This window comes from Diabrotica virgifera, chromosome 9, assembly GCF_917563875.1.
Source record: "Diabrotica virgifera virgifera chromosome 9, PGI_DIABVI_V3a".
Classification (NCBI taxonomy): domain Eukaryota; kingdom Metazoa; phylum Arthropoda; class Insecta; order Coleoptera; family Chrysomelidae; genus Diabrotica; species Diabrotica virgifera.
In genome coordinates this window covers 14245809-14266605 of record NC_065451.1, presented here as the reverse complement: position 1 = coordinate 14266605, position 20797 = coordinate 14245809, and the positions used below count along the sequence as shown (strand labels likewise).

General features: G+C 32.7%; 1 protein-coding gene across 1 annotated transcript in view; it reads left to right on the top strand.

Moving 5' to 3' along the window:
• LOC114330682 (ionotropic receptor 75a-like) overlaps positions 1 to 11223 on the top strand; it is a 46865-nt gene extending 35642 nt beyond the window's left edge. The window contains exons 6-8 of the mRNA XM_028280097.2: positions 7214 to 7434; positions 7736 to 7905; positions 10906 to 11223. Coding sequence (XP_028135898.2) covers positions 7214 to 7434; positions 7736 to 7905; positions 10906 to 11223 — 709 coding nt within the window. The remainder of the gene's footprint in view (positions 1 to 7213; positions 7435 to 7735; positions 7906 to 10905) is intronic.
• Positions 11224 to 20797: the final 9574 nt, after the last annotated feature.

Below are 20797 nucleotides of genomic sequence, written 5' to 3'. Positions count from 1 at the left end.
AAAACATTTTGATCCAAAACTTTCCAGAAAACTTCTTTGTACTCATGTTTTTTTTTAATTTGATTTTAAATCTATATTTCAAATTTTGTCAGTCAAATTTTGCGATTAAACTTTGCAATTGATGAATCTGCACCTTGTAAGTACTTTAAAAGATTCATAACTTTTACTAGAATAAGACTAAAAGTTTAAAGCACAAACCATTGTCTTCAAAAGAGTGAGCGATATAATAGTGTACAAACTTTAGAAAAAGATATTAAAACGGACCAGAGTTGTAGCGAGGTAAACGCAAAAAACGTGATTTCATTTTTTTTATTTTTGCGGTACAATTGCAATTTTGACAATATTCCTCCACCTAAAATTTAAAATAAATTTCATTTTCGTTTTCATCACTATCAAAAATATAACCTAAGACCAAAATTAGCCATTCACCACCCATGGTCAGTATCTCGAAAAATAAGCGTTTTATTGGAGATTTCTAATGTTGACATTAAAAGTTGCACTATTTTTTTTTTCTATAAAACATTTTGATCTACAACTTACCAAAAACTTCTTAGTACTCTATACTTTAACATAAACGTGATTGAGATGCTAAATTTTAAACTTCGTCACACAACTTTTGCAATTAAACTTTGCAATGCACAAATCCGCACCTTTTTCTTTGAAAAATTTATAACCTTTATCAGGATAAGAATAAAAGCTTGAAGCTGGTATCGTTGTCTTCAAAAATGTTAGAGCTATATACCGTAAAAATTTTACTAAAAGTTTTTAAAACAGAACAGAGTTGTAGCGAGGTAAACGCAAAAAAAGTGATTTCATTTTTTTTATTTTTAGGTTAAAATTGCGATTTTGACAATGTTCCCCCACATAAAAATCAAAATAAACCTCACTTTCGTTTTCAGCACTCTCGAAAATATGAAGTATGAATAAAATTAGCCATTCACCCCTCCGTGGGTGTCGTGTTTCAATACTACCGCTCGTGTAGTATTGAAATTGAAAAATTAATTACCTACTAATAAGTACGGGTATATACTAATTATTATTATGTATTTTAAAAGAAAAAATCATTAAACACTTCATTTTGTAATATAAAAGCTATACTTACTGAAATGGAAGGTTGTAAGTGACATGATAATATCTATTATATGAAAGTAAACTTGAATTCAGGATTTGATACTGGGACCGTGACTACTTCGGATACGGAAAAAACTCGGTTAACACTGAGATTGGTTGTACTGATTAGTCCTGTCGCCAGGGGGGGTACAACGGCCTCCTTTATTCAGATGGACTTACCCAAGTTTTTTTCATGTATTTTGACCCGTAGAATACGAATTTTTTGGGTAACAGTTGATCCGGATGTCGATAAGATTGTTATTGACCAAGAACTTGAGGAATTACATAACCGCGATCTCTCGCAAAACAAAACATTTTTTGGTATTTTTTGGGTCATTCTAAGCAAAACATGTTTCTACAATTTTTTTCGTAGGATGGCTAGTTTTCGAGATAACCGCGGTTGAACTTTCAAAAAATCGAAAAATTGCAATTTTTGAACCCGAATAACTTTTGATTAAAAAGTTTTAAAAAGTTTTAAAAGTTTAAAGTTTAAAGTTTAAGTCAAATTATATCGGTTTTAATTATTTGCATTGCTAAAAATTTATTTTTTTATTGTTTAAAAAAGCTATAAACACATAGTGTTTCCCTTGCCTTTACATGCATTTTAACGCATGCTACGTAGAAATAGCCTCGATTGCACTAATACCTATTCTACATACTCGTTAGATTTTAAATGAGAAATCATAGAAAACATCACTCACGCACTAGGTGTTTGTAGCTTTGTTTAACAATAACACAATAAATTTTTAGCAATGCAAATAATCAAAACCGATATAATTTGACTTGAACTTTCAAAGGCGCTAAGCAGAATTGCTATTTTATTTTTTAATCAAAAGTTATTCGGGTTTAAAAATTGCAGTTTTTCGATTTCTTGAAAGTTCAACCGCGTTTATCTCGAAAACTGAGCATCCTACGGGAAAACTTGTTAGAACATTTTTTACTTAGAATGACCCAAAAAATACAAAAAAATGTTTTGTTTTGTGAGAAACCTCTGTTATGTAATTCCTCAAGTTCTTGGTCAATAACAATCTTATCGACATCCGGATCAACTGTTACCCAAAAAATTCGTATTCTACGGGTCAAAATACATGAAAAAAACTTGGGTAAGTCCATCTGAATAAAGGAGGCCGTTGTACCCCCCCTGGCGACAGGACTAGATAGAGAAACATGTAAATAACCATAACCGTGGTTATTTTAATGACTAAAAACTAATACAGTACTGTCTATAAAAGATCAAAACATTTATCTAATCAATATGACTGTTTAAAAAAGTCTTAGATTTACTTTTCCGTAAGCTTAATTATTCTTTTTGAGGCGGCAATGTTGCGCCAAGGTTGAAAGATGTAACTCACCGGTTACGACTTTTGCCTCGGTTAACCGAGGGGCTCGGATAACCGAGGCTCGGATAATCGCGAGTCTACTGTACATATATTATTGGACTATATATTGGCAAAAAAATAATTTAATTCATATATCCATGTTAGAAATTTTATTTAGAAAATTAGTTCATATTAAATGGTAAATACTTTTGTTTAGTAACAAAAAATAAAAAACAGATGGCCATAAACAAAAGACCAGAAATAAATGTAATTATATGTTAAAAAGGAACTTATCAAAGCTGTTAGTGGAGTCACTGAAGGTGGATATGAGCTATTACCTCCGATTTCGTTCAACCTCCATCGATTTGCATGACAATTGGTGAGTGGTTAGAGGATATCTCAAGACACAAAGGTGACATGGTGCCAACTTGCGCTTTTACCCTGGGGGTGGATGCCACCCCTTCTCGGGGTGAAAATTATTTTATTAAAAATAACCCAATAATTAGATAGGGGGACAAATTCTAAGCAAAATTTGTAATATAAAGTTATTAAAATAAATCAAAACTTTTTGAGTTATTAAATATCAAAAATTTTAATTTTTCGTAAGAAAAATGCATGTTTTTAACCGATTTTTCATAGATAACTCAAAAACTATAAGTTTTTACAAAAAAGTTATTATTACCAAAATTAAAGCTAATAAAAAATTAAATAAACTTCTAACTAAAAGAACCTTTTAGTATTAACCAAAAGTGAGTTATAGGTAATTGAATGCATATTTTTTTCGGCGAGTACCCAAATCTAAGTATTCAAGCTTAAATAACGGGAAACTATGCATTTTATAACAAACTTATTAAACATATGTGAAAGTACCTAGAAATATCTATTAAATGAGATACAGAACAAGTTAATAGCATTAAACTTTATGCTCCAAAAATTTTTCAAACTTCATCTTTTAAAAATTATTCCAAAAAATGTTATCGTTTTTTTTATTAACTCCGTTAATTTTTAAGATATCAGGTTTATTTGATATCAGTATTTGAAAGGTAATTAAAAGGCTATTAAACCGCGTTAAATATAATCTATTAAACTCCTTACTTTTTTAAAAATCAAAGATTAAATGGCCACGGTTACATGGTTCTCGCAGCAAAATTTAAGCTTTAAACGTTTCTATCTCGGTTATTTTTCACCCTATAGAAATGGTAAAAAAGGTATAATATTTGATATAGAAAAAACTAAAATTTGGTTATACAGTAGAACCCCGTAAATCCGAACCCCGCGAATCCGAACTTTCGGCAAATCCGAACCAACGGGAAGTGAAAAAAATTTAAAAATTCAAGACAAAAACTTAAAAACATGTTTATTATACAGAGTAAAGCCAGAAAATTGGACAGTGTAGGATTACTAGGACTTTGACATTTAAAATTTCTTAAAAATAAATATTATACTTTAATATATAGGTTTATAAAGTGTTTATAAAGGTTAAACACAAACTTACTTTGGTTCTCTCGTAGTCAACTTGAGTCCAAAAATATTGCCCACACTCTTGAGAGAACGTTTGGCTACTCAAAATCACAATGAAAGCTTTGAACTACTAGTTAAGGCTAACTTTCGGATAATCCGAACTTTTCGGAATCCGAACTTTTCGGAATCCGAACAGGCTGTCCCCCCAATTAGTTCGGATTTGCGGGGTTCTACTGTATACCATTTTCTACGTAAGTATATTGAGTATTTTTATAGTTATTATCAAAAGAAAATGAAAATGACGATAATTTTAAAAATTCTGATTTTTTTAAATTATACCCTTTTTTCAAAAATATGCATTCTAAACCGGTGAAAATTGTTAAAATCATTACTTATGCTAATACAAAGTCATTTTTGTAAGAATTACTATAAATTTTAATTTTTGTGGAAATGGCGTATGTTATTTTTCACTTTCTCCTAAAAAATTCGAAAGGCTTCTCTTAGTTTCATCATAACTTGCTTAATTTTGATGCTATTAACTTCTTCTGGAGCTCATTTGTTAGGTATTCTAAAGTACTTTGATAAGTGCTTAGCAGATATATATTATAAAATGCATTGTTTTCCCGTTATTTAAGCTTGAAAACTTAGATTTGAGTACTCATCGAAAAAAAATATACATTCAACTACCCATAACTCACTTTGAATTAACATTAGTTTAGTACTTTGAATGAGTGATGTATTAAATTTTTTATTGTCTTCAATTTTGGTAAGAATGACTTTTTTGTAAATTTTTTTAAGTTATACGTGAAAAATAAATTTAAAACATGCATTTTTACGGAAAAATAAAATCTTTGATCTTTAATAACTCAAAAATATTGATTTATGTTAATAACTTAATATAACAAATTCTGTTTAGAATTTATGCCTCTATCGATTTATGGTATTATTTTTAATAAAATAATTTTCACCTCAGAAAAGGGGTGGCATCCATCCATCCATCCAATGGCACTACAGCCCAAATCGAGCCTTGGCCTCCTTCAATAAGCTTCTCCAATCATTTCGATTTACCGCTGTTCTTTTCCATGAACGCGTTCCCAGGAAGTTCCTGGCATCCTCATCGACTTCGTCTTCCCATCTCTTTTTAGGTCTTCTTCCCTGCATTCTTGCATTCAGCAGTTTTCTGGGGATTCTATTCTCATGCATGCGGACCACGTGCCCTGCCCACCGTAATCTCTGCAGTTTAGTGTGTTGTGCTAGAGTTGGTTCGCTATATTGCTCGTATATTTCTCTATTATACCTAATTCGAAAGTTGTTATTTTCACTTATTGGGCCCAGTATCCTACGTAATACTTTTCTTTCAAACACATCTAATGCATTGGCAGATTTCTGTGTCACCACCCATGTTTCGCAGCCATAACTTACTATGGGCCTGATTATTGTTTTATATACCCAGAGTTTTGTTTTCCGGTGTACGTCTCGCGATTTGAATATGTGGCCCATCGCGAAATAGGCTTTATTTGCCAGCACAAGCCTTCTATTTATTTCCGGTTCTTCTTCATTGCTTGCAACCAGATCCATTCCTAGGTACGTGAATCTATTCACATGTTCTATATCGTCAATACAGTGTTGTTGCGCCGGTCTATTTGATCTGGTTTGTATGAGTAGTTTTGTTTTATTTGTGTTTATTGCTAGCCCTACTGCTTCTGCACTCTGTTTCAACTCAACGTAGGTTTCTTCCGCTGCATTCATTGTTCTGCTCATTATGTTTATATCATCCGCGTATGCTGCTAATTGGGTAGATTTGTTTGTAAGTATGTTATTTCCACTCACCGTCAACCGTCTAATTACATATTCAAGAACAAGATTAAAAAGAGTTGGAGCCAGTCCGTCGCCTTGTTTCAGTCCTTGCGTTATCGTAAACGCATCAGTGATCTGTCCTTGAATACATACTTGTGCTTCTGTTTCTGTCATTGTCATTTGCACTAGTCGTATTAATTTTGATGGTATGCCAAATTCTTCCAATATATTAGGTAGAATTGTTCTATCTATTGAATCATAGGCTTGTTTAAAATAGGCTACAAATAGATTGTAAACGTCCATGTCATATTCCCATGCTTTGGCTAGTATTTGTTTAACTGTAAATAGTTGGACAATGGTAGATCTATTTTGCCTAAACCCTGCTTGATATTCCCCGATGATTTTTTCCGTGAGAAGTTGAAGTCTTCGATTAAGGATGTTAGTGAATATTTTGTATCCCGAACAAAGTAAAGAGATGCCTCTATAATTCTGACACAACAGTTTGTCTCCTTTTTTATGAATAGTGCAGATTATACTTTTCTTCCATTGTTGGGGGATTTCTTCTTCTATCCATATCTCTCGTATTAGCTGGTACATCTGTTGTGTCAAATTCCTTCCTCCTTGCTTGAGTAGTTCTGCCGGTATTTTATCTATTCCCGGTGCTTTATGGTTTTTTTGTATGTGGATTGCCGTTTGGACCTCCTCTAGAGGGGTGGCATCCACCCCCAGGGTAAAAGCGCAAATTATCATCATATCACCTTTATTTCTTGAGGTATCCTCTAACTGCTCACTAATTTTCATGAAAATCGATGGAGGTTCAACGAAATCGGAGGTGAAAACCTTCAGTGACTGCACTATGTCCGGATTCTGGCCTGTCGGGATTTTGGCCATCGGGATTTTGGCTGTCGGGATTTTGGCTGTCGGGATTTTGGCTGTCGGGATTTTGGGGTAAACCCATCTAAAGAGCCTCCTGTACCTATTTATAAATTTGAAAAAAGCTTAAGCAACAGATAGTTATAGTATTTTTACTACAAAAGCGATATTACGTAGGTCAAAATTTTTGACGTAAGAGAAGTGTCAAAACATTAGAATGTGACTTTTCATTATTGCCATGTTTATTATAAACATGGCAATAAAGAAAAGTCACATTCTAATGTTTTGACAGTTCTCTTACATCAAAAATTTTGACCTACGTAATATCGCTTTTGTAGTAAAAATACTATACCAAGAATTCTGCACTCCGACCTATAGAGAATTTTCTCTGTCTCTAGATAGATGTCGCTAACAACATATAATAATTACTAGTATTTTATTAATTATTAATAATATTTTATTAATATGCATAGTTCAACAGCTGGATTCAGTTCGCTTCGGGATACAACACAGATGGCTTTGAAGACGCTGAACAGCAGAAACCTTGGTCAGCCGATGGTGGTGGCCCCGAATTGAATTTCATCTAAAGCCTAAAACTGTCAATCCTTAGTAGTAGTGTAATGATGCAAATAATTTTATTTATTAATTTTTAGGACTGGTTTTTTATTTCTTAATCCAGGAAAAACTAAACCAGGAACAGAAGTGTTAAAACCGTTCTCTATAAATACTTGGTACGCTTTTGTATTTACTACAATAATCATTGGGTTCGCTATATTCGTTATTTATTGGATAGAGTATACTATTACTCAAACTAGAATTAAATATAGCTTTTGTACGTCTATTTTGATAGCGATATCGATCATTGCACAACAAGGTAATGTATTCGTTTATAGTAACAGGTCATTCTGATTTTCCTTAAACATTACACTTTGCTCTCTACTAAACCTTTCTCTTTCCTTTGCCTGTCTGTCATAATGATGTTCGACAAAAAGCTGCACAGATGTTGTTTTGAGCCAGGTTAAGAGGTTCTTCAACCAGGTTCGTCAACCCTTTTTCCTAGACCCCGATTTCCAAATATTTTTACTTGCAGGATGGCTTGTACGAAGGCATATCTAGATTTTTTGTTATGTGATCCACTTATGTATATGCTTAATATGAATTATTTTATTTTGCAGGTTCTGCAATAGTACCCTACAGATTTAGTGGGCGAATAATATATTTGTCCCTTTTAATTATGTCCATGATGGCCTACAATTATTATACATCGAGTTTGGTTTCTTCTCTGTTAAGTGGTGTTCCAGAAGTAATTAGTACTATTAAGGAGCTGTATGAAAGTAATCTAAAGGTGGGTATTAACTTGAATAAAATAGGAATAAAATAGTATAAAGCAGAGGTTCTCAATCTGTGGTACATGTACCACTGGTGGGACATATCATTATTGGCGGTGGTACACAAAACACAGAAAAAATTAAAATAGTAGTACTTAGTAAGTCTTGATAACACAATCTAAAAATATAGGTGGTACCAAAAATAATAAAAATAACTGTAAGTGAATCACTGAAAAAGTTTGAGAACCGCTGGTATAAAGGGTTAAAATAGGAAATAAAGGAATAACAGAAAAGAAAAAGTGAATATATGAAAATTTTTATTCATATATGAAAGCCAACGAAACGTCTTTAGAAATTTTCCTATCTACCTAAGTGGCAAGTTTACAAAGGTGCCATCTACTCTGATGGCCAGCCATTAAAATGTAGATCGGACATACTAATAGAAAAATAGTGGTAAGAATAGAAAAACATCGAAATGCCATCGAAGTTAAAGTAAAGACGTTACCACTATCACAATATGTCGTAAGCACGAGACATAAAATAAACTGAAATGATGCTAGCTAATAAATAATGATGCTAGCTAAAAAACAATGGTGCTATCTACCATTGGAAACACTCTTCCAACTGCAAGAAACCAACCAAAAAAACGTCGAAATCAAACACGTAACTAAACTGGGGAATAAGACCCAGCTTACATGCATGCACAGAACAGAATCAATCAGGTCTAGTGTCTAGATAATAGTTTTCTTCAAACGTCTAGAAGAAACGGGAATCATCTGACTCGACAATGGCAAGTCAGAGCCTTCTGAAACTTTATTTAACATTTTTATAAAAACCAAAGCTACTAAACACGGAGTCAAACCCTAAAAATCAGGAATCATATATATCATATTCAAGTTATATCGTGAGAAGTGCCACAGTCAACATAGTTAACGTCACTATCATGAAAATATCTTTTATGAATGCTGTATTTAGTCCAGGAACCGAAGCTTTTCACCTCACAATTTTTACAGAATGGATCGATTTGCTTGAAAACTTGAGAATAAGTAGTGGATAGTCCAAGGATCAAAATCTATATGATACCAAAAGGCGCTTTTACCATGGGGGTGGTTGCCACCCCATCTGGGGGTGGAAATTTTTTATTATATTTTGACCGCAAAAGTTGATAAAAACATTCATTCTAAGCAAAAAATTTTCTATACATTTTTTTGATAAAATTAAATTAGATTTATTCGCTATCGAAAGTGTTAGTTTTAATCGAAAAAATCAATGTTTTACCATAATACTCATTTCCGATTCACTCAATTTTTGCTGTAGAAAAATTTTTTTCAAACTAAGTTCTTGGGAATTAAGTAACCTACAATTTCATAATAAATATTTTTTCGTATCTTTGATGCTAATCTTTCTATTCTGAAGAAAATTACATTTTTTACCCAACTACAAAAATTCGCTATTCGCTTTTAACTCTAGTTTTTTTAAAACTAATCATTCTAAGCCAGTCAAACTTCTAGAATCTATTAATAAATACATAAATAAAGAAAAATGAATAAGGTCAATGACTAAAAACACCGCTAACATACATTATTATGCTTCCAATTGGATTTCACCTTTTTTTTTTCAAAAAAATATATTGATTTTTTAACCGTAACATTTTTATTTTTTATCTTAAAAAATTCGGTAAAAAATGATTTTGTAGGTTTTTATAAGATATATAAGATAATTAATATTAAAGCTTTTTAAAATCCTTAGTCGCAAAAAGAAGTGACTTTGAAACGGTTGCTAAAGGTGATTTTTGCATGTTATTACAGGTTTTAATTGTCAATAGCTCACTCAATTTTTGCCGTCGAAAAATTTTTTGCAAACCAGGTTCTTGGGAATTAAATAAGCTACAATTTAACATTTAAACATTTTTTCATATCACCGATGCTAATCTTTCTATTCTGAAGATTAGGCGAGTTTTTTCCAAACTACAAAAATTCGTCATTCGTTTTTAAGTCCATTTTTTTAAAAACTAATCATTCTAAGCCGGTCAAACTTCTAAAACCTATTAATAATTCATAAATAAAGAAAAGTAAATAAGGTCAATGTCTAATTTTAATTAGGGTGGTGATTAGGAGGTTGCTTCCGACCACTTTTTCGCTGAAAAAATAGGGACTGACGTTATTTTCATTATAAGTCACTTAATTTTTGAGCTAGAGACTTTTGTTTATTTCTGGAGATAGATATTTTTAAATACTTTAAATTAGTTTTGAAAATTATCCTCTAAAATAATTTTAGAGGATAATTTATATTATTATAAATTATTTATAATTTTCCCGTCTTTTACTTTGAAACTGCAATATTTAGCATTTGACGAAGAAGAGCTAACATATAATAAAGTATAGCTCGATTACTATTGGTCTTAAAGAGAATTAAAAAAGACGGTTTTATTTATTTTTTTTTAAAAGTACATTTTTGTTAAGTAAAGTTGTTTTGATAAAACGAAAACTTTTGGAGTTATTAGCAGAAAACTTATTAGAAACATTGATTTTTTCAATATAAAACTAACACTATCGATTAATTTCATCAAAAAAAATAGAGCCTTTTTTGCTTAGACCTACCAACTTTAGCGGTCAAAATATAATAAAAAATTTCCATCCCCGAGAAAGCGCCTTTCGGCATCATATAGATTTTGATCCTTGGACTATCCACTACTTATCCTCAAATTTTTAAGCAAATCGATCCATTCTGTAAAAATTGCAGGGTTTTGTCCTATTTTAAGCTTCATTACTTGGACTAATTGGCAGAATATATGGTACACACTCAAAGTCAAACGAGGACATTGTTACTTTAATAATTTTATATTTCAGGTTATATTGTCAGTTCACAATAGCTAGTCTATTAGTACTTCTGACGACTAGATCTACCTACTGTAGTAAATAAATATTTTTTACAGTTAAATAAGTATTTTTGTTCTGAAATATAAGTGGCGCAGTCAGTAGTATTGTCAAATGGGATTTGATAATGAATTTTTTAAGGTATCATTGGAACTAACCCCCACCATTATGGCTTACCTTATCCAACAGAGAGGTAACCGTTACGTCAGTCTACTAAACAAGACGAAGCTATACGAAAATGGCGTGGCCAACACAATGTCAGCTGCCGAAGGATTGGAGAAAATTAAAAAAGGCAATTTTGCCTTTCACGCTGAGTTGGCGACTGCCTATGCCTATCTCAGTAATGCCGAACAAGAAGTTATATGTGATCTGGCAGACATACCATTCATTCAAGATCTCCGTACCGGTTTGGTTTTACAAAAGCGTTCGCAATACAAGGAGTTGTTTCTCATTACGTAAGTATTAACAAGTTCTTTGATCAAGTCATATTATTTGTAGAATCTTTTATTGATCTTTTTGGATGTTTCTTTTACATTTTAATGTCCTCCACCTTCTTCATCCCATTGTTGTACACCAATCCTAGATAAATCGGCTCCAACATCATCCTTGCATCTTTTTCTGAGACGGCCTACTGATCTCCTACCATTCGGTTCCTTAAAAAACACTGTCTTTAAATCTGCCTTTCTTTGATCTTGCCGCATAATTGCCCATCTTATCCGGTTAGCTTCTATATTGTTATATAATTTTTATGGGGAAAATTTAGAAAATTAATTTATTTCAAAGACAACGAGATCATAGATTTTCATCGCCCTGTATATGGCCAAATATTTTAAATAGTATAATTTAGTCATAAGCAGTGGTTCGCGGAAAGTGAAAATCGTTCAGCATTAGTGTTTCTATTAACGGACTTATACAAATGGTCGGATTTGAAAGTACATGCATTCGCTTTGCAGTACACAATAGGACATTTATAAATGCTTCTTGGAAGGACAGACAGTAAAGCACCATTATTGTTGAGTTTTAGAATATATCGGGTTTTTATAGCATGTAGAAACACAAAAGTAATTTTGGTGTCTCCTGAAATTTGACAAAATGGAAAAGTATACAAAATTAATTTGTTCTTAAGAAATGAAAGGCTGGATGTAATGTGTAGAGCGGATGTTTTGTGATTGGCAAGAGAGACGGATGGAAGTGGAATAGAGTGTTTGAGTCTGACTTGGAGGAGAAAACAAGTTTCACTGTGTAATGAAGACCTGAAGAGAGCAGTCCAGTTTTTGAAAAGTAAGAAGTCGGTGTAAAGTGGTGAAGTTGGCGGCCGTGTAAGCAGAATCGTGTCGAAACGAAATCGTTGATCGAGTTGAGAAGTTAAATCTCCTTGTGTCCGAAGAGATTCCTGTTTCTGTTTGGAACGAGTAGCCGGTTGGTATCAATTTGTACAAGATATCGAGCAGAGAGAAAACTGAGGAGAGATTCCGAGCGAGTTTTGTTGTTTGTGAAGCAGTTTGGACGAGAAGGATCCTAGGAGCATGTGTGGGAGAATCAAGGACTACACAATCCATGAGAAAAAGTAGATAAGAGAAAAAAAAGTTAGTCAGATTATTTGTGAAACGGAGAGAGTTGTTTTATATCACATACTATATTTGTTTATTTTTTATTGAACAGTTCTACAGCATCATTTAAGAAATAAGTAATCAATTCAGAAGGTGAAAAGTAAATTTTTTTATATAATAGTAAAAATGGTAAAAAATTTTTTACCATAACAAATGCTTAATGCCCAATGGGCAGATTGTTGTACTCAATGGAGTTAATAATAAAAAAAAAAAAATATAATAGTAAAATTTTGTTAAAGAAAAGAGAGAGCAGAATTAAAGATTAATTTATTAAATAAGAAATAGTTGCAACAAAATTGATTTTTAGCATACATTTAAATCTTTTATTCACAAAAGAGTTTTTTCACAAAATCAATACTTTTCGAGTTATTTGCAAGTGAATATGTTCATTTTTCAACAAAATAACCACGCTTTTAGACGGTTTTTCGCAAATAACTCAAAACGTAAGCATTTTGTCGAAAAAAATATTCTTAGCAAAACTATAGCCTATAAAAAAGTGAAAAAATGGTGTATATATTAGGTCTTTATACCTAGCAAAAACAGAGTTAGAGCTAATGAAAAATAGGTTCATATTCGAAAAATTCCAAATAGAATAATTCAATGTGAAATTTCCAAATAATGAAGCATTCTTGGGGAAAACACATTACAACTTTTTTAAAGTGTTTAAAAAAGCTTTATTTCTGTTTTTATAGAAAAAAAATTCTAGCATCAAATGTAAGCAAGTTACGCTCAAAATAAAGTTGGTCCCTTTTGTTTTGGCAAAAAAAATCAGGAAGATCACCCCCCAATTAGCAACTTTCATTTAATCGTTACCGCTTCACAAGTTACTTTACTTATGTTGTGTTTATATGATCTGTAAGTTTCATCGATTCAAAGTGCTTATTTTTGAATAAATTTGGTTTTAAAGTAAAATTTTTAAAAATTTTAATTTTGAAAAAAATGCTTTTTTTTCAAAATAACTTAAAAATTGTTAGAGATACCAAAAATCTTAAACAATAAAAAAGTCGGCTTTACCTTTCTGAATATTTTGTATTTTTTGTTTTACTGTAAGACAAAAATTAGTTAAGATTCGGTGTTTCTAAATTTGCATACACTCGTGATAAGTGACTCGTTCAAGCCCTTTTAACTACACAACTCTTTCAAAAATAAGGACTTTGAACCGATGAAACTTACAGATCATATGATCAATACATACACGAGTAAAAAAATTATGAAGTGGTAACAATTCAGTTCATTTGAAATGCTAATTAGGGGGTGATTTTCCCGATTTCTTACCAAAAAAAGGGACCAACTTTATTTTGAGCGTAACTTGTTTACTTTTGATGCTAAAAAATTTTTTTAAAAAACAAAAATAAGCATTATTAAACACTTTAAAAAAGTTAAAATGAGTTTTTCCCAAAAAAGTGCTTCGTTTTTTGGTTATGGCACGTTAAAATATTCGATTTGGAATTTGACGAATATGAATCTATTTTTCATTAGCTATAACTTTGCTTCTACGTACTAGGTATAGTGACCTAATATATACACCATATTTTTCACTTTTTGACGTGCTATATTTTTGATAAGAATTTTTTTCGACCAAATACTTACTTATTTGCGAAAAACCGTCTGAAAACGTGGTTATTTTGTAGAAAAATTAACATATTCACTCGCAAATAACTCGAAAAGTATTAACTTTGTGAAAAACTTTATAGAACAAAAGTTGCTTAGAATTAGTCATTTTATCTATTTCCGGACTTATTTCGAACATATATTTTTCACCCTCAAAAGGGGGTAAAACTCACCCCTACGGCAAAAGCACACAAGCAAGACTTGTTAGCTATGTGTATGCCAAATTTCATGTCAATATTTATAAAAACTCAAAATTTATGATTTATTTTGCAATTTTCTAAGCAACCAATAAGGATAGACATATTCAGCGAACGCCATATTGAAATTTTTTAGACGATTTATGAGTTTCTTACTCTCAAATTTGTTTAAAATGCTTCACTTTTTAGTAATAGACGAAAAAAGCGAAAATTTACCGTTTTTTGATCTTCATTTGTTTATAACTATGTACATCATCAAAATCGGCTGCAGGAAACATATTATAGGTTATTAATATAGATGTCCATACTACTCAAAAAATTTGGTTTCGGCCTGGAGGGGGATGTGTCACGAGAAAAATCTCATTTCCCTGGACTATGAGCTACACTAATTATCTTGGTATTTTTTTCTACACTAATTTTTTTGTAATATTTGTCGGATCATAAATTTTTGATCTATTGTTGACCTTCCGTTATGAAAGCCGCATTGATAGTCGCCTAGAATATCTTCCGAATACTGAGTGAGGCTCTTAACAAGAAAATTTATATACCTTTAAATGCCGTGCTTAATGCTGTGTTTAATAAGTGATATGCCTCTCTATTTTCGAAATTGTTCTATATTGCCTTTCTTATCTATGGGTATTATAACGCTTTCATTCACTACTTAGGCAGTTTCTGTCGTTGCACACTATCAGAATAATGTAATAAAATTTTTGATGTAAAACGTTTCCTCCTTGTTTTATTAATTCTTCATTTATACCATTATTTCCTAACGCATTGCGATCTTTAAGAGATGCTATCGTATTCTTTACTTCTTGAAGTGTTGACGCAAATATTTCCCGAATAGAAATGCAGAATTACATCTGCAGAATGGAATGTAATATCTAATTCCTCCACCTCACTTTCAATCATCATTCTCTTTGCCTTATCCCTATGCGGGGTCGGCTTCCCTAATTGCATTTCTCCACACAATTCTATCGTGGGTCATATTAATGTTAATCCCCTTTACCAACATGTCCTGCCTTATCGTCTCCCCCAGGTCTTCTTTGGTCTTCCTCTCCTACTCCTTCCAGCAGTGGCGGCGCCTGGTGTAAAATATTGGGGGTGCACACATAATGTTAACATATAAAAAGACCTTGAGACCCTATTTCCGTAGGTAAAGGTTTTTGAGTGTCTTCAAATTGTAAAAATCAAAGGACCTTATTAAAAATTACAATAAATAATGTATTTTATTGACTTAAAATTATAATTTAGTATTTAAATGTTACAAGCAAGTTTTGTAACGAAAGTCAGTCGCCTGTTATTTTTTAGATAAATTATTCACAAACAAATTCAGTAAAATTTGGAATTTCTTGAATTTTTTTTTTTTTTGAAAACATTGCGAGTGCAGTTAATCGATCCTGGCCCATAGCTATTCTAAGGAAAGTTTTGATACGTTTCAATGCAGAGAGACATCGTTCTGTTTCTGCAGTTGTCACTGGCATCGTAGCAAGTACATAATTGGAGAATTCCAATCTGGAATTCCAACTGGATAGTTAAAATCGTATCTTCTATTTTATTTATTATGCTTCCTCTTTTCCAAATATGTGCTTCACACCTACACAATTTGTAAGTTTTTACACAAATCTCCATTTTAAATAATCATTTATAATCCCGACGCTTGCTCTTTGGTACATTCTTAATTAACAAATTTGGTTTCGGCATTTTTAATTTTTCTTCTAAATATAATGAAGAAAATTTAATTGATTTTAAATATTCCACGCTAACATTTACGTCCACAAATCCTTCCATTCTTAATATAGTTCCGAAATTCGAACTTCATGAAAGCAAAATTTAAACATACGTGTGCCGTGCACGTTGAAAACACCATAAGATCATGCCATAAGATCACATCCAACTTGTGATCCTGTGGCCATCTAAACTTGTGGGCTATAGCGGGTAGCGGGGTGGGTGGTGAGTTCTATTTTGCCGTATGAAAAGTCATTGGTATAGGAACCACTGTGAGAGCGGTGAACGCGGGGTTCTGTCTAAGGCCTCGCATCCGTGAACTTTCTCCTTTGAAATAGAATAAAAATAATTAAATGTTACCTATTAGATACTTATAAACTCCTTGGATCTGTTATTTCGAATTTCAATTACTGTATAGTTAGATTGAAATGTTATTTATTTATAGAATGATAAATATTACTTATATGAATGTTGGTGTGAAAATAATTTTGGGGGTTCACGTGCACATGTGCACTTATGGAGAAACCGCCACTGCCTTCCAGGAATCTGCACTTCAGCTATTCTTCGTATTGGGTGATTAACGTCTCGACGTTGAACATGACCAAACCATCTTAACCTAAGCTCTCTCATTTTGGCATTAATTGGTGCCACACCTATACTTCCTCCAATATACTTATTTCTAATTTTATCCTTCTTTGTCACTCCACTCATATATCTAAGCATTCTCATTTCCGCCACATGCATTCGTTGTTCCTCTTTATTTTTCACTGCCCAACATTGAGTTCCGTACATCATAGCCGGCCTTATGGCTGTTTTATAGAATTTTCCCTCCAGCTTCATTGAAATTTTTCTGTCACACAACACACCACTCGCTTCTTTCCACTTCATCCATCCAGCCCTAATTCTACTGTATGTATCTACATCTATTTCTCCATTACTCTGTAATAGGTACTTAAAACTATTGCTTTTCACAATCATTTCACCATCCAAAGATACCATTTTATTTGTAGTCACTCCATCTTTAAATGAACATTCCAAATACTCTGTTTTTATCCTACTAAGTTTTAAACCTTTTTCCTCCAGAGCTTGTCTTCACTGTTCCAGTTTTTGTTCTAAATCTCTTTCACTATTTAGTATTAACACTACATCATCAACATACATTAGGCACCATGGAATGCTACCCTGTAGTTTTGCTGTTATCTGGTCCAAAACTAATGAGAATAACTAAGGACTAAGCACCGAGCCTTGGTGCAATCCTACTTTCACCTGAAATTTATGAGTCTCTCACACACCTATCCTAACACTAGTCGTTACTCCCTCATACATATCTCTCACAATCTTTACATATTCGCCAGAGACTCCTTTCTTATTGAGTGTCCACCACAGAATCTCTCGAGGAACTCTATCATATGCTTTCTCAAGATCAATGAATACCATATGAGCGTTGGTCCCTTTATTCCTGTATTTTTCTATCAGTTGCCTTACAATGAAAATTGCATCTGTTGTTGATCTGCCCTGCATAAAGCCAAATTGATTATCGGATATTTCGGTTTCTTCACGTATCTCCACCTCACTTTGAATATTTTAAGTAAATTCCGAAAGTATCTATTAAATAGGTTTTGAGACTTGTTAAAAGCATTTTTATTTCAACCATTGTTTGACTACTTAACGAAAAGCTCACTATTTAATTATTTTTTAGATTGTTAAAGATGCAGTCTGGTGGAATAAACAAAAGAATATCGAATGTTTTGTTGTCCAAGAAACCAGTGTGCATGCTGAGCTCAAGAGTAAAAGCTGTTGGAGCAAGCGAGCTCTTCCTTGTTTATTTAATACTGTCTGGAGGGATAGTTCTGGCTTTTATTATTTTTCTCTTTGAATTAATTCTGCACAAAAAATTTCACTTAAAATATTCTTGCAAGTAAAAGTTTTTATGCTTTGAACTAGGGAGCGCAATAAATGCTTAATGTAGATTAGATGTTTTTAGATTAGATTGTAAAGTGTAATATTACTCAATAAAGTTGAATCTAATAGCAACTTACAATTCACTTAATGGGCCTACTGAACGCACAATTCTCTATAACATTAGTGAGTTTGACACCCAGTTTTCATTACTGGATATCACCAAATATACCATATTCAGCACACACTGAAGAAAATATAGCGGCGGTAGCGGATACTATACTCGAAAATATTGAAGAATCGATTCGTCGCCGGTTTCAACAGTTTGGATTGTGGTATGTCACAACTTGTCTTATTTTACGTAAGCATCTTAGTTTAAAAGCATACAAAATTCCAGTAGTGCAGGATCTGAAGCCGACCAACCTTTTGAATCACCGTTACAGTCAATCCGCTCTTGATCAGGTTGCAAAAGATCGACTGTTTTCCAAAAAAAAAAGTGGGCGACGAGCTATACGAAAAGGTTAAAGAGTTGTCATTACGTCCAGAAAAAGTGGTAGAATCTTCGGTCCATATTTCTTTAAAACAGAGGCCGGCCCGAATATTACTGTGGATGGATACCATTATCGCGCCATGGCATCGGACTAATTGGTGCCTGAAATTGAAGCTTGTGGTTTCAACGACATTTGGTTCCATTAAGAAGGCGCCAATTGCCATACAGCTCATGAAATCAAGGCTTTACTGCGAGAACCGATTCGGGAAACAATTTATTTGATTCGCTTGATCCTGTGACATCACAGCTCTAGAATTTTTTCTTTGAATCTGCCTAAAGTCCAAAGCGTACAAGTTTAAACCGGCTACGATTGAGGCATTGAAGGACAATATTACACGAGTCATTGGTCAAATAACAATCAAAATGCTCGAATGCGTCATTGGGAATTGGAATTTCAGAATGGGCCATCTTAACGGAAGTCACGACGAACATTTAAAAGAAATTGTCTTTAAGAAGTATGTAATTGTAGAGAATAGTAATTTTTTATGATAACAAAGATTTTTAAATATAATACATTTTTTCATTGTTTTTTCTTCTTGAAAAAAGAAAATACCTCTAAATGAATCACCCGTTAGTTTATAAATTGTTATCTGCTCTAAGAAAACTCACCCCTTTTCTTGAAATATGTTAACTGGCAGATAGAAATTCAGCGTCGACGCTCAATTGTAAGTATGAAACCGGCGAGGTGCGCGTCGCCTGGCATCACGACGCTAAGGCCCGATTCTACCGCGCTTAACTCGAGATGTGAGCGTCAGGACATCTGCTGTTTCAAATCGGTATAGTGATGTTGATTATAGTTACTTTCGTGTATTTGTTACGAATCGTTACTTTTGTAAAAAGTAATCATTTAAAGTATTCGTTACTTTGATTACTTTTTTTATTTTTGTATTTGAGTACCGGTAATCATATCAAGGATCGCATTTCTCAGTACATATTTTGTATTATAAATAGTATTAGTAGGATACTTTGATTACTGTGATTACTCTTGTATTTGAGTACCGGTAATCATATCGAGAATCGCATTTCTCAGTATTTCGTATAAGTATAAGATCCGATATAACGACCTTCACCGATCTATTAATAAATATAAATTAAATGATATGTAATTGTTCTGTCATTGCTGCTCCACAATATCAGTAATCTTAAGTAGGTAATTTGTTTGCATCAATTAAGTGCCAAAAGCAAACCCTCGAATTTCTAGATGACGTACCTTAGCAGTGACCCTGGGCACCCAGGTGTTTCGGAGGTCGGTTGTGATTGCAAATTCGTGTTCAGTGACCCCAAATACTCAGAAATAAGAAAATCTGGCCCTTAATATACTGATTTTAACATGTTTATGCATTTTTCGATGAGTTTTATACACTTTAAAATGTAATAATGCATTTACACCTATTTTTGTATTGTAGACTTTTTTCCAGACGTCATCCTAATCCTAAATATAATGCAAAAAGTTGCAAGTCTCTATGTACCTACTATATTTAAAAATTCCTGTGTTTTTAGTGTTAAATGCCCTGGTGTAATAAAAATAATACCATACCTACATGCAAAATTAAAGTTGATGATCATAGTCTAGAAATATTATGATTTTTACATATTTTTCGGTCAATCTAAACTATTTTTTTCTAGGCCTGATAAGAATAGTGGGTATTTATTATTAAAATCAAATGTGTTGCATTTTTATTTTCAAAAGAACTAACATCTGTGAATTATTTACCTCGACAAATAGTAGGTATAGACATATATTTCTGGGTGCATGCTTTGTTAAATGATATACCTCCCTCTGTTTCAGCTACTTCTCAGCGCCCTGTAATCCTGTAATACTCTTCATAGCCTTCGCCCTTCATAGATAAAATTTTAGTTAACTGTAATGATACCGAACACTGATGGAATACCGGTCCGACTCCGATATCAACCGAGTAGATACAATACTCAAAATCAAAATAGGCTGATACGATTGGTACGAAGTAACGAAGTAATCAGAGTAATCAAAGTAATCAAAGTAATCGAAGTAACGATTTACTTCTCTGTATAGTAATCGTTACTTTCGGTATTCGTAAGTAACGAGTACTTTGTAACGAATAGTTACTTTTTCAACATCACTAAATCGGTAACGTTCCTTTTAGAATATAGCTCATCTTGCCAAATGCTGCCCATCCCAAGCCTATGCTAGGCTAGATCACCTATAAATATTAATTTTAAAAATGTTTTCTAAATTTTGACGTAATTTTGTATTAAGGATGTTTTTTTTATCATTATATTGATTTTTTTAAACGAAATGTCCAAAAGAAGCTTAAGTACCTTATTTCTATATAGGTTGTTCCAATAGAGACTTCTCAACTTTAACAGTTGTAGCAGCTGTTATCTGTCGTCTATCAAATTGGCTGTTGTGTGGTGTACATTCAGTTTGTTTTACCAAGTCATCATGGATGGATACAGCTTAC